The sequence below is a fragment of the Eubalaena glacialis genome, chromosome 3, assembly GCF_028564815.1.
Source record: "Eubalaena glacialis isolate mEubGla1 chromosome 3, mEubGla1.1.hap2.+ XY, whole genome shotgun sequence".
Taxonomy (NCBI): domain Eukaryota; kingdom Metazoa; phylum Chordata; class Mammalia; order Artiodactyla; family Balaenidae; genus Eubalaena; species Eubalaena glacialis.
In genome coordinates this window covers 138800855-138814566 of record NC_083718.1, presented here as the reverse complement: position 1 = coordinate 138814566, position 13712 = coordinate 138800855, and the positions used below count along the sequence as shown (strand labels likewise).

Here is a 13712-nt window from a genome sequence, read left to right as displayed (position 1 = left end):
GAGAGCAACGGTGGGCTCTTTCTCTCAGAAGTCTGCTACAGTGGCAGCTCTAGAATTTCCATCTAGGAGTCGCTAAGAGAGAACAATCTTATTGGAAGGAGGGAGAGAACTTCATTTGCATAACAAACAGTGCTTTCCTAAGATTCTCCCGTATCTGGGAGTTGTTTGGGAGGACTGTTAGAGTTCTCAGTCACCTTTTGAAGCCTCTGTTGCCTCCCCTCTCCCCATTAAATAGAACCAAAATGGTGAAAAGAAGATTTTTGCTTGATTTTTTTCTTGGTAGTATTCTTTCAGCAGGGCTTCAGTTCTTTGCTATCTCTGTCCTCTGATGGACAGGGTCAGATAACACTGAGGGCGTTTTCTCTGTTCCAGGCCACAAGACTAGTCATTAGAGGGAAATGTCATAGTCCATTTAATGCAATTTAAGCCCTGACCTTTTGGTTAAAGAAAAGAGGAAAAAAATGTGATGGTCCCTCACTTCCTGGAGTTGAGAGGCCATGTGGTAGGCAGAAACTTTTCTGTTTCTTCAGAATTCCACTGAGTTCTGATCTCGTTAGATTTGATCATTATTATTTCATAAGGGGGAACCTCTTTATTTGGCCCAGGTGTTGGAGAGTAAAGATCTCCTAGACAGATCTGTTTCCCTGGCACATCATGAGTACTTAAGATATTTATTGAATCAAAGTAAGCAATATCCATGTATTGTTTTATATGAGAATTTACTGTGTAGAATTTGGATTGACAACTGTAGCCTGACTTCAATGATCCATGAAGGAACAAAATGTGTTAATATCCATTTAGTTGGAGTTTCCCTAGCGCTACCAGCCTGTTCGCGACCACTGTGCCTTGCCTTTATTCTACCAAAGTCAATTTTGGTCTCAGTTTGGTCTTCACTTTGACTCTATTTCTCATTCTTTCTACTCTTATCGTTCTTTTTAAATATCTTGGATCCTTTCAGAAAAGAGGAGCTAGAGATGGTTACTTAATTAGCTCCTCTTATCTGTCTGAGTATAAAAACTGTAGGCAGCAAATATAACCAGCTCTTGTTGAGTTTCATGAAATCTCCATCTCTTAGGCAAGCGTGCTCAGTGGGCGCTGGATGCTACAGTGCTACAATCAGAAATGCAGAGAAATGTGAGGAGACAGTGAAAGCATCTGGTTATATTTGCCGCCTACAGTTAGGCCAAGTCTCTCCCAAGGTTGATCTGTTTGGTCTTCCTTGCCGCCTCTGCCATCTTCTCTCTGATTCTTATATTCTGCAGCAGCCCAGTTTCATGTACATTTATTGAGTGTTTACTGTGTGCCAGGTATTGTGCTAAGGTATGGCACAATACCTTTTAGGAAGGTATGAGGAAGCATGGAACATTGTTCCTGTTATTGAAGACTCAGAGTTGCTGGGATTAAGGTGGGTGGGTCAGACCCATTCACAAATAATTCTGTGTCTGTCAGACTGCTCCACATCCTAGGATGGAGGTGCAAAGTGAGGTGAGAGAATGGGGACAGGAGAGACAAAGTTCTTATGAAAGACTTCAGGACGGGGAGGTGAGTAAGAGCAGAGGCTTTGGATCCAGCCAAACGTAGATTCACTCTCATTCTGCCATGACTGTCGCTAAACTTTACCAAAGCCTCCGTTTCCTCAGTGGGACACCCAAGGGCCACTGTGCTTAGCGTGAGGGTCTTATTTAGTAGCGTGTGGAAACTACTTAGCAGAGTGCCTAGAGTATGTGCTTAACAGATGACCTTTTTACAATGATGATACAGTCTCAAAGAATTTTAGGACTGGAAGGGACTTAGGGAATCATCTAAATTCATTCCCCTGTTTCTATCTTCTTTGAGACCCTGAGTCTGTGATTCTTTTATGGCCACATTGCTCAGGAAGGAGCTGGGGTTGCTCCTCCCATCAAAGTCCTAAAAGTGGGTAAAGAAATACTGTACATACTGATTTGATGGTATCAAGAGTGATAATAAAATATTTAAAAACTGTCCTGATAATACAATTTAATGTATAAATATATATAAAATATAAAGTGTAGTCCCTTTTATTCTCTAAACAAGCAAATACATACATGCACATATAATTGTTTACTATGTGGTAATATTTATAGCACACATTATTTATCATGCTAATGTCCCTCTTTTTTTGTTGAGCTGGAACATTCTCTAGAGTATCCTTGTCACTAGCTAAATGATCCCCATTTCCAAGTGATGGTTTGATATAGGGAATGGCATCAGATCCTTCCAGCAACATCCCTGTTGACTCTCTCAGAGGCCCCAGCACCTTATTCCAGCTCAAGAAGGACTGAGTGTGTTATTGACTTGTCAGGGCTGTGATACACTTTGAGGGTCCTTCGTGGTTTGGACCCTCAAAGCCAGAACCATTGGCACCACCTGCTTTGTGGCCTGTACCTGCCAGCGCTGAGTGCCTTTGGAGCTGCTGGTGGACGCAGCACACACCCAGGCCTCTGCCCCCAAGGTCTGTTGAGCGGCTGCAGACTGGTCCATGTCTTGGGCCACTGCTATGCAATGTCATCAAGTGACTTGTAGTTTTTGTAGCTCATATTATGTGCCGAATAGTACAGAACTATTTCGGTATTTCAAAAGCCAGTATCCGTGAATCTGTGTGAACCTGAGTATTAGTCGTGCAAAGAGCACATAATCGTTCCCCATATTAGGTACCAGATCACTTCAAGATGGGAGGAAGAAACCCCAAAGCTATAAAGAGCTATAAACCCCAAAGCTATAAAGCTCTGTTAAACACTCGTGTTTCTGAACTATCAGAAGTGAAGAATTTACGTGTGCTGCAGCGGAAGCTCCAGAAAGAGATTCTGTCCTTGTCGCACACGTCCCTATTGTCTGTCTTCATCAACTCTGAAACTGAACAGCATGGCGTTTTTTTTTTTTTTTTTTTTTTGCTGAGGCTGCCTAACTCTGCTGGAGACAGCATTTTCATGGGCTTTGTTCTTTTCATTCCCCAGAGCCACCTTGTAGCTATCATTTATTAAGTGTGCACAACACACCAGGCACTGTGCTAAGAGTTTATAGAACTTTGTCTTATATAATCCTCACTGCAATCCTATGTGAGATTCTATTGAAGCTTCCAATTTACAGATAAGGATATCAAGACCTTGATCAGTTACTTAACTTTGCTACGCTATATATCCAGCTGGTAGCAGAAGTTGAATCTGAACCCCCTATTTTGACTTAAACCCCATAATTTGACTGTGGAGGCTTTGTCCCATGCCTAACCTCTTGTTTGGCATAGGGAGTGTCAATTTTTTCACTTAAATTTTTTTTTCTGTGAAATTGTTATCTTTAATATAATACAACGACTCATTTACATGAGAGCTGAATTTCTAAGAATTAAAATAAAAATTCCTGACTGTTTTAGAAAATCTTACTACTTAAAAATCACGTTGACATACATGATCTCGTTTGATCCTTTTAACACCTTCTGACTTGTAGAAAAGTTTTTTTCTTAACTTGTTCCAATTTATAAAGGGAGAAGCAGCCTTAAAGGAGTTAAATATCATGCTTAGGTTCACACAGATTTTAAGTGAAAAAACTAAGTCTCCAGTCTAAGACCTGTCTCCCCAAAGTCCATCCTCTTTTCTCTAAGCTTCCCTGAACTGGAATGAATTGGGAATGAGGTGTAAGCAGTCTTTGATTTTAGAAGCCAAGGTAGTGGGCTTTTCCATGATATATCTAGTTGTTATCCCCATGTTATCCATTTCTTGAATTGCGGGAAGCCAAGAGCTGGAAAATCTGCTATAAACAAGGATGATGAAGCCTTCAGTGGTGATGACACTGGTTCTTTGTCCCCTACCAAGTGTTGTGGAGAAGAAATAGTATTTTCCTAGTATAGGGGCGAATGGTACATCTCTGCAAGGTCCCTTTAGTTTTGGGAATTTCTATCCTGCAATTGCCAACTTGGTAGAATCCAGGAATGGACATTTGTAGCTTTATGACACTTAAATAACTGCAGAGGAAAATGCCTTCCTGGTGAAAAAGAACATGAATATGAAGAGATCATGATGCCAAAATTCAGATTATCAGTTATCCCCCATACAGGCTGATCCTGAGCACTATGGAATAATAACTCATAATTACTAGAACTGAATGACAGAGACTTTCCAGGAATGGGAAAGCTGATGCTCTGTGGAGATGTCTTTGTGGAGGCCCAGAGGACCCACTGAGGTGGGCTGATGTCCCAAGAACTTTAATTGTTGCCAAGAGTCCTTTGCCCCCTTTCCCCTGTTCTTAATGTACTGGATTATTTTACCAGAGCTGAGGCAGTTACTACCACGATGAAGCAGGGTCTCAGGTCTTAGAAAAAGTCAAGTACTGAAAAGATATTCCTGGCAAGTTCCCAGCCTGCTTGGAGTTAAAGATCCACACAGAGCTACTCAAGGGCTTATGGGCAACATCTGCCTACATCTCATAGGCTGGGCTGAGAAACCGTTGTGACTGTGAACTATGATGACTTATGTACAGAGAAGGGAGGTCTCTACATCTATTGAGGAAGGACAAATTGAATTTTAATGACATATCACTTGGCTGTTGTCTTTATTTTACATAACATATTTTTAATTATAAACCTAATGAATGTAAATTACAGAAAGTTTAGAAATTACAATCCAACAACAAAAAATCACTTATCATTCTCCCACTTAGATATTATTGCTGTAATTATTTTGAAAATGTACTAGCTAAGAGCCTGGACTCTGGAGCAGCCAGCCTGCCTGGGTACAAATCCTGGCTTAGTAACTGTGGGACCTGGGGCGAGACACTGATGTGTCTTTGCTTCAGTTTCCGCATGTGGAAAATGGAGAGAGCAATGGTATCTCCTTCACAGGGTGGTTGTGAAGATTAAATACGACCTAGAAAGAATTTAGATTGGTACCTGATACATGGTAGGCATTCAGTAAGTTTGAATTGCTGTTATTTTTATTTTATGTTTATTAAATCGTCTGAATTCTTTCTCTAAACTCAAATATTTTTCTTTTGCAAAAATTAGATTGTACTGTGCATGTTTGTATGCTCTTTATCTTTCACTTAGCCTTGTGTTGTGAGCATCTGTATTCTTCTACAAAGTGATTTTAATAGCTAATTTAATAGCTAATAGCTAATTGCATTGTTATAGGTAATCAATTATACATCCTTTATTGTCTCTTGCCATTGTAAGCAGTACCTCAATGAACATCTTTTTGGATAAATATTTACATACCTTCTTTTTCTTTTGATGACAGTACTTTATGGGGGAGCATCTTTTCTTAGAGGTTACCAAGTGAAATTATATGCAGCCTAGGGTGCCATGAGCATATATATTATCTAAGCAGTGGGAGCATATGTGGGGAATGACCACGGTGCATTATGGACTTTCCAAGGCAAGGCTTTTGTCAATATCTTCCTTCTTCTTTCACAATGCTTCTCATGGTGTTTTGTCCACAGCTAACAAATCAATAAGATGTTTATGAAAAGTAGCCACATGTACTTTTCTTATATTTCTAGTTACATTAAGGCAGTTAAGACCATCCTTAACATTTTGCTGGTCTTTTTAAAAATATATTTTTTATTCCAAACAACAATCGAATCATTTCAAATATTTTTTGGACTGAAGCTTAATATAAGTAAATGAGCAAACAGCTAACTAACAGTCCAGTGGGAAACAGATTCTCTCCCAGGAGATACAAATTTTATGTGACTCTGTGAGTGAGAACAGGTCAAGTCATATCCATGGTGAGTTCCCATGACTTGGGAGAGATAGGATGCTGTTTCTAGTTTCCTAAACATTAGGAATTCCAAGAAGAACTTGTTGATTACATCCTTAGAAATGACACAGGGGGCAGAGTGCAGTTCTCTGGTGCTTATCTTCGGTGGGCTTAGATTTTAAAATGACAAGACATCACAGAACAAGCTTCTACCTGGAGCCTTAGCGGCACAGACCTGGACGATTTCTCCTTGGGTGGCATTCTCAGGCTGTCTCAACTCTGACCTCCCCAACTCCCACCTTCTTAGACCTTCAAATCCCCAAAGACCCTTTATAAGTACAGGGTATGTTCTTAGCACTAGGTGCCATTTTAGCTGAAGCATTTAGAAAAGTGTCAGAGCTGACAAGATTTGGATTCCTAAGAATGCAAAATCTTTCAACCATCTAGTGCAAGGATTAGAAAACTTCTTCTGTAAAGGGCCAGATAGTAAGTACTTTAGACTTTGTGGACCATAAGGTCTCTGTCACAACTATTCAACTTGGCCATGGTAGCGTGAAAGAAGCCATAGACAATATGTAAATGAATGAGTGTAGCTGTATTCTAGTAAAGCTTTACTTATAGACGTTGAAATTTGACCTTCATGTAGTTTTCACTTTGTTAAACATTATTCTTCTTTTGACTTTTTTCAATCATTTAAAAACGTGAAAGCCATTCTTATTTCACAGACTATATAAAAATAGGCAGCAGACTGGATTTGGCCCATGGGCTGTAGTTTGTCGACCCCTGATCTACTAGTCATTGCTTTTCTTCTGCATAGCGCTCTCTGACTGCACCGTTTCCCTCTTTGTTGTGTCATTTTTTTGAAGTCTTTCTGCCCTTTCTCTCAGCAAGCTGAGGCTCCAATATCCTTTTGAGAATTTGTGCTTCTGACATTCATGTAGCTCATTAAGGAGAGTCAGAACACCCACCTAAAAGAACCATTAGGGCAAAATCAGATAGCGCCCCTCTTCTCTCTTTTGTGTCCTGGCTAGTTTGACATATAATTTGGGTATATGGAGGTTGCAGACTTTGTAACCCTGGCAAATGGCTCTGGTTTCTGCAGGGTTCCAAGGCTCTAATGAATAGAGCATGCAGCCTGAGTGATGGTGAGAGTCTGATTTTTAGATAATCAAGGATATTTATATCTTTAAATAGGTTGGTGCCTTGGAGTGCTGTTCCAGCATGAAATTGAGAGTCAGAGAGAGGTCTGGATAATCAGTTTGGTGTCATCTCTTAGAACAGTAATGTGTCAGAAGGGTGTTCAGGCTCGGGATAGAAATGAGGAGTTATAAGCATATGTTTCTCTATCCTTGCTGTATTTAAAATGAAAACACGATACAGATTTTTATATGTGGATGTGTTTAAAGGGAAATAATATGCCCTATGTCATAGGGAAACAGAACACAAGAAAACATTCTCAAATCTGTAGCTGTAGCCCTGGTCTGTGGAGCTGCTCTTCAGACAAGCTCCTGGCAATTATTTAGGGCTGCGAAGCAGTGTGGGCGACAGAGGCTTGGCTGCCTGCATAATGAGATTGGTTTGGTTGGTCTGACAGATGCAGTGATTTATGAGAGTGCTTGTTGGGAGGACACCTGCTGCTGAGAGCAGCCAGATGAATGGCATACATGTGGGAGGTGGAGGAGAGCAAGGGTTAGGAGAGGGGCGGTTGTGTGTAAGGCAGGTAAGGATTGTCCTGATTACAGCTGTGAGAATTGTGGGCTAATATGGAGCTGTGGAATAGCGTGAAATGGAGACACAGTGTAGGCTTGGGAATTGTACAGACCTGAGTTTGAATCCCTGGCTCTACCGCTTGTTAGCTGAGATCTTAGGTGAGTTGCTTCCCTTCTTTGAGCCTCCATTTCTTCACCTATAAAATGGGGATAATAAACACCCTCCTTATTTCCCAGAATGTGAAATTGTACTAACATAAAAGTCCAAGTGGGGTTTCTGATGCACGGGAGAGCTCAGTAAGTGGTAGACATTATCAGTGTTTGTCTGTGTGTCTATTCATTTGTTTATTCACCTGCATTGATTGTTCTTTGTAATTTCTAATAGAGCCTTGTTTTCAAATAGATGCCTAATGGTGACTTAGGCATCAAAAGCTCTTGTGATCAGGGTGTAAGTACATAACAGTCAACATGTATTTATAGGTATATGTATGAACATCTAAACGGCTCATAGAAGTTTAGTAGATAGGTGAAGTATGATTTAAAGAACAGCTGCCTGGCCAGTAAGCACAATAAAAAATACTTCATCTTATTAATAATTGGGGGAAACCACAAATAAGACCAAGAGGAGATATTGTCTCATTCACCAGATTGGTAAAAATGTTAAAGTCTGACAATACCAAGTGTTAAGGAAAATGTAGAGTGACGGAGCTCATATGCATTACTAGTGGGAGTTTAAGCTGATACAGCTGCTTTGGAAAATGATGTGTTAATATCTAGAAATTTGAAGATGTGTGTATCCCATCTCCAAGCAGATTTGCACTCCTAGGCATAACCTAGAGAGATCTCTCACATGTAATCAAGCCAATGTGTTCATCACCACATTGTTTGTTATAGGAAATAATCTTAGTATCCATCAATGGGGTAATGGATGCATACTTTAAGTGAGCTAAAGGTACATGTGGTATCAGCATAGAAGAATTTTAAATAATGATGCATGGAAAAAAATAAACTTGCAAACAGAAAGCCATTTATATATAGTTTGAAAGTGTGAAAAACAATATTAATGTATTGCCTGTGGATACCTACATATGAAATAAAAGTTTAAGGAAATTATTTGGAATGATAAATATTAAATTCAAGATAGTATTAGGAGAAGAAAGAGGGATATGGTTGTAAAGGTTGCGTAGGGCCCAGATCCCAACTCTGCCCTTGACTTACCAGCTGTATACCCTTAGACAAGTTGCTTAACCTCTGTGCCTCGGTTTTTTGATGTATAAAATGGAAAAATAATATTATCTACCTCATAGGTATGCTGAGAGGGTGAAATGAGTGAGCATAGGTAAAATGTTTAGAATAATACCTAGCAAATAGTAAGTGCTATATAAGCATTAGCAATTCAGGTTCTAATTACATGAGTATTTTTTCTTATTCTCTGTTTATTTCTTTAAATGTTAAACATTGCAGTTTTTTAAAATGTATAAATGTTTCAGTATTCTAAAAGATAAAGACTATATGTAACATAACTACAGTATAATTAGTATACCTAAAATTAACAATAAATCCTTAACATCAAATACCCAGTTAATTGTTCAAATTCCAATTGCCCATAAATGTCATTAACTTTTTATAGTTTCTTTGGATTAAGTTCCATGCATTATACTTTATTGATTTATCTTTTAAGACATTTTAATCTACAAATTCCTCCTCCAACTTTCCTTTTTCTGCAATTAATTTTTTAGCTTTATTGAGGTATAACTGGTATATAAAAATCACACACATTTAATGTATACATCTTGATGAGTTTAGACATATGCATATACTCATCATACTGTCACAACGTCCAAAAAGTTTCTTGTGTTCTTTTGTGTGGCTTGTTTTTTGGGTTTTTTTTCTGGTTTTGTTTTGTAAGAACACTTAACGTGAGATCCATCTTCTTTAGTTTGTTTGTTTTTAAATTTTCTCTCCAGACTTTCCACAAACACATTTAACCATTGTCCACATGCATGCATCTACCTGTCACTTAAAATAACTGATCTGGTTGGAACATAGATATGAACCCCCCTTGTCCTGAGGAAAGCACGGAAAGAAGCTTATTCAGCAACAGAGTCAAAGTTATAGAGGTTTGCTCTTGTAAGCTAAATAAGTTCCTGTGTTCTACTCTACCTGAGATCCAGGGATCTATCCTCCTAACATATTTTGAAGTATAGAACAAATACTGCAATTTTCTAAGAAGAAGAGATGTCATTCTTGCCCTTTGTCATCAAAGAGTTGAAAAGTGAACAAAGATTAAAAAATATCATCAACATAGGAATTTCAGGGTGTGGCATAATAATGGTATAGCTGCAATCTATTAACCCCTAAATGTAGTAGGTACTATGCTTAAGATACACTCATTTTATGTTTCCCTATGCAGTAGGCACTATTTTTAATCCCGGTTTTACAGTCAGGAATCTTTCTTCCTGCCAGAACCCAGGTAAGAGTGACCCATGCTCTTGACTGCCAGTCTGTACAGCCTACCTGGCTGTTGTTTACATTAGCTTCCTCTACACAAATTCCTACTTCCTTCCTGTATCAATCTTTATAAGCTAAGTTATGTTATGGTAATGAACAGTCCTAAAATGGGAATGGGGTAGCTTCTAATAATAAAGGGTTATTCCTCATTCATGGTACATATTCATCAAGGGTCAGCTGAGAGCTCTGCCGCAAGCTCTTTACTCTGGGAGCCAGGAGTCCTGGACAGACTAGCCACAATCTCAGACCTTGCGGGTTGCTATGGAGAGAGAGAGAGAGAGAGAGAGAGAATATATGGGAATGAGAACTATGGATAATCTCACCCGAACAGTTAAATGCTCCAGACTGAGAGAGACACACAACATTTCCACTCACATATTATAAACGAGAGTGCTGGTTTTCAAACAGGGCTAATTTTGCCAACGTCTAGGGACATTCTGGCTGTCATAGCTGGAGAAGGGGGGGGATGCTACCTAGTCACCAGAGGTCAGGGATGCTGCTAAACGCCCTACAATGCACAGGACAATCCGCCCCCTCCCCCCGCCAGCCACCACAACACACATATAGCAAAGAAGTATTTGGCCCCAAGGTGAATAGTGCCGAGGTTGAGAGACTCTGGACCAGAGCCAGTCACAAAGAGCCAGAAAGTACAATTTTATGAAACTGTCAGGGAGGAGAACCTGACATACTTGACAAATAACACCAGTAACCGCTATGCATACTCAAGCTTAAAAGCTGTTATAAAGGTCCTTCAGAAAATACTTTCCCAGGATGGAAGTGAACTATTACTTTGCGAGATAGCCATAGAAGGAGTCTTCTAACACAGTTAACTCCATCGAAGGCCAGAGGAGGCCCCTGGACTCACTTCTCAGCTGACCGCTGCTCTTCCTCAGCACTGCCTGAAAGAAGTATAATGCAGGCCACATATACAATTTAAAATTTTCTAGTCTCCACGTTAAAAAAGTAAAAAAGAACAGGTGAAATTAATTTAATAGTATAATCTATTTAATTCAGTATATCCAAAATATTATCATTTTAAATGTAATCATTATAAAAAATAGTGTATGAGATATTTTACATTTTTTGCACTTTGACACTTTGATACTCACAGCACGTCTCAATTCAGACTAACCACATTTCCAGCGCTCAGTTGGCACATGCGGTTACAGTATTGGATGTGCAGCTCTGGAGATTTCTGTTCTGGAACTTGGTGAGGGGCTTTCCTTGGTCTCCTCTGAGGACCAGCAGTACTGCTGTCTATAACCCAGAGTCAGTAAGTTCTGGAAGCATGACATAACTTGCAGGAATATCTGTCCCAGACTCCCAAAGACGGTCTGCGTATGTTTCAGGAACAAAGAAGGATTGGTTTCCTGTGTAGTCTGTGCTATTACCTCTTTTTCTGATTTTCACTGGCAGGTGCCTCGTCTCCAGACATGGAGCCCAGCTATGGAGGAGGTCTCTTTGACATGGTGAAAGGAGGTGCAGGGAGGCTCTTTAGTAACCTAAAGGACAACTTGAAAGACACCCTCAAAGACACATCTTCCAGAGTTATACAATCTGTTACCAGGTATGTGCGTCCTTCCCCATTAAGTTAATGGACTCCGTGCCCCCAAAGGATCTGCTTACCTGCCAACTCCTTGTCTGGCTCAAAGACTATCAATTTTGTGATGCAACTGCATGGGATCTGATTGACTAGGAATGCCATTGAAGCCACAAAGTTGAGTCCTTCAGAAGCTACAGGCATAGGCTGGGAGGACTCGGCTCCTTGGTACATTAGAGGATAGTGGTTGCCATCCCTGGCTTTCTAATCCAGCATCCTGAATTCTAATGCAGTATCTGCCCTTGTTAACCTAAGCCAAATTAATTAACCTCTCTGAGCTTTATTTTGATACCCTGGTAAGATTTATGTCTTTAGGTGGTTTGAGAATTAAATGAGACAATAATGCACATGCAATCCAAATAAGCAATACTTATGGATTGTAATCAAAACAGAATTTTGTTTTCGTATCTTAATAGCCCTTTAAAATTTATTTACTGGGAGAAGTTTCTACCCTTCTACTGTGTGAAACTTTTACAAGCAGGCCATATGAATTCTGTTTTTATTCTTAGGAATTAGGAAGTTCTAGGGTCACTTTAAGTTAAAATATGTGGTTTTAAATCAGAAATTTAAATGTGAAGTCCAACATATTAATTAACATTTTAATTTTTTTCAACAGTAATTGTATCCTTTACCTTCAATCCCCAACTAGCGCCTGGTAGGCAAAAAAAAGGGTGCTTTGTTCTTTCTCCATCACTTCCTCCCCTACCCCCTAGCTGCATGCCCTGTTTGGAGTGGTAGATGTGTGCTCCTGAGGGTGTGGGCTGTCTTCTATCAGCAGTGCTTCCTTGTTAGGGGGAAGGCCTGAAGGGAAGTCAGAATATAGCTACTGGATGGAAATGTCCCAGGTCATGATGTGCAAGTGATTGAGAGAGAGAAATCGTGGGATATTTGGATCATTTTAATGAGTGCCCGTTCCTGTCTTGCTTTTAGCTACACGAAGGGAGATTTAGACTTCACTTATGTTACCTCCAGAATTATTGGTAAGTTTCTCATGTTTATTAACTGCCCAATAGCTCAGCTTTCAATGGCTGCCCATCGCGACAGCGGACCTGTTTAACCTATTTTTTTTCTGTGTGACCCTTCTTTCAGTGATGTCCTTTCCTCTGGACAGTGTTGACATAGGATTCAGAAATCAGGTTGATGACATTCGAAGCTTTTTGGATTCCAGACATCTTGACCACTACACGGTGTACAATCTGTCGCCCAAGTCTTATCGAACTGCCAAGTTTCATAGCAGGGTAAGGAATTTTAGCCCTGATCACAAGGTTGAAGACATAAGAGGGTATTTTCCCCCTTAAGAGCTATCCTCAAAGCCTTTGCCTTTAGGCACATGGAGCTGAAAAACTATATACTCTGGACACTTCTCTATCCACAAAATTTTTATTAGGCTGTTATGAGATATTCTGAAGCTTTTCCTTGGGTGAGGATATTTGTAGGAAAGTTTCTCTGTCAATAAGGTACCATCTAATTGAGGGCCTCAAATCAGCTGTGGCTGGTTGCTCAGTTGTTAGGGCACGTTGCTATGCGGCTCAGTGGAGATTGACTGCTACGTAGGGCAGTTGGAGACCCTTATGCTTTAGCACTAATGATGCCTTTCACCCTTCCTTATTGCTGCTTTGGCATCACGATGAAGCAGTGTGGCTAAACCAGTAGAGGCACACCAATATTAATGGAAATAGCTTTCTGACATTTGGTAAAGGTATGTGTTTCATAGGTGAGATATAGCACATAAACAGTCCACACTGTAGGTTTGGTGATACTACTGCTAATATTTATAGCAGTGAGAGCAGCAGCTACATTTTTAGAGCATTTACAGTGTGCCAGGAACTTTACATACAAGATCTCATTAATTCTCTCAACGGTCCTCTGAAGTAGATGGAGAAACTGAGGCACAGAGAGGTAAGGTAACTTGCCCAAGACTACAGGCATGTGTCTTAGCCATTACTCTGGGCTGACAGTATTACCTGGAAACCCGGATTATCCTCTTAAGGAGCTTTTAGAACTAGGCAGAGAAATAGTTCTAGTTTCAAGCTAGTTAAGGAGCTGTGAGAGCTGGCTTTGGTTTGAATCTGATGTTAAGCCTGATATTTCTGGCCACTGAATTCTTGATTTACTCACTAAAATCAGGCCTTTTCTTTCTCAGGAACATTTTCAAAAATCTTGACTTAGCCTTTAGATGTGATT

General features: G+C 39.9%; 1 protein-coding gene across 1 annotated transcript in view; it reads left to right on the top strand.

The window, feature by feature from the left end:
* The window catches only part of DNAJC6 (DnaJ heat shock protein family (Hsp40) member C6), a 151926-nt gene that overhangs the window by 94043 nt on the left and 44171 nt on the right, over positions 1–13712 (top strand). Inside the window, exons 2-4 of the mRNA XM_061186480.1 lie at positions 11345–11495; positions 12459–12508; positions 12618–12766. Of these exons, the coding sequence (XP_061042463.1) occupies positions 11362–11495; positions 12459–12508; positions 12618–12766 (333 nt within the window). The 5' untranslated portion in view covers positions 11345–11361. The remainder of the gene's footprint in view (positions 1–11344; positions 11496–12458; positions 12509–12617; positions 12767–13712) is intronic.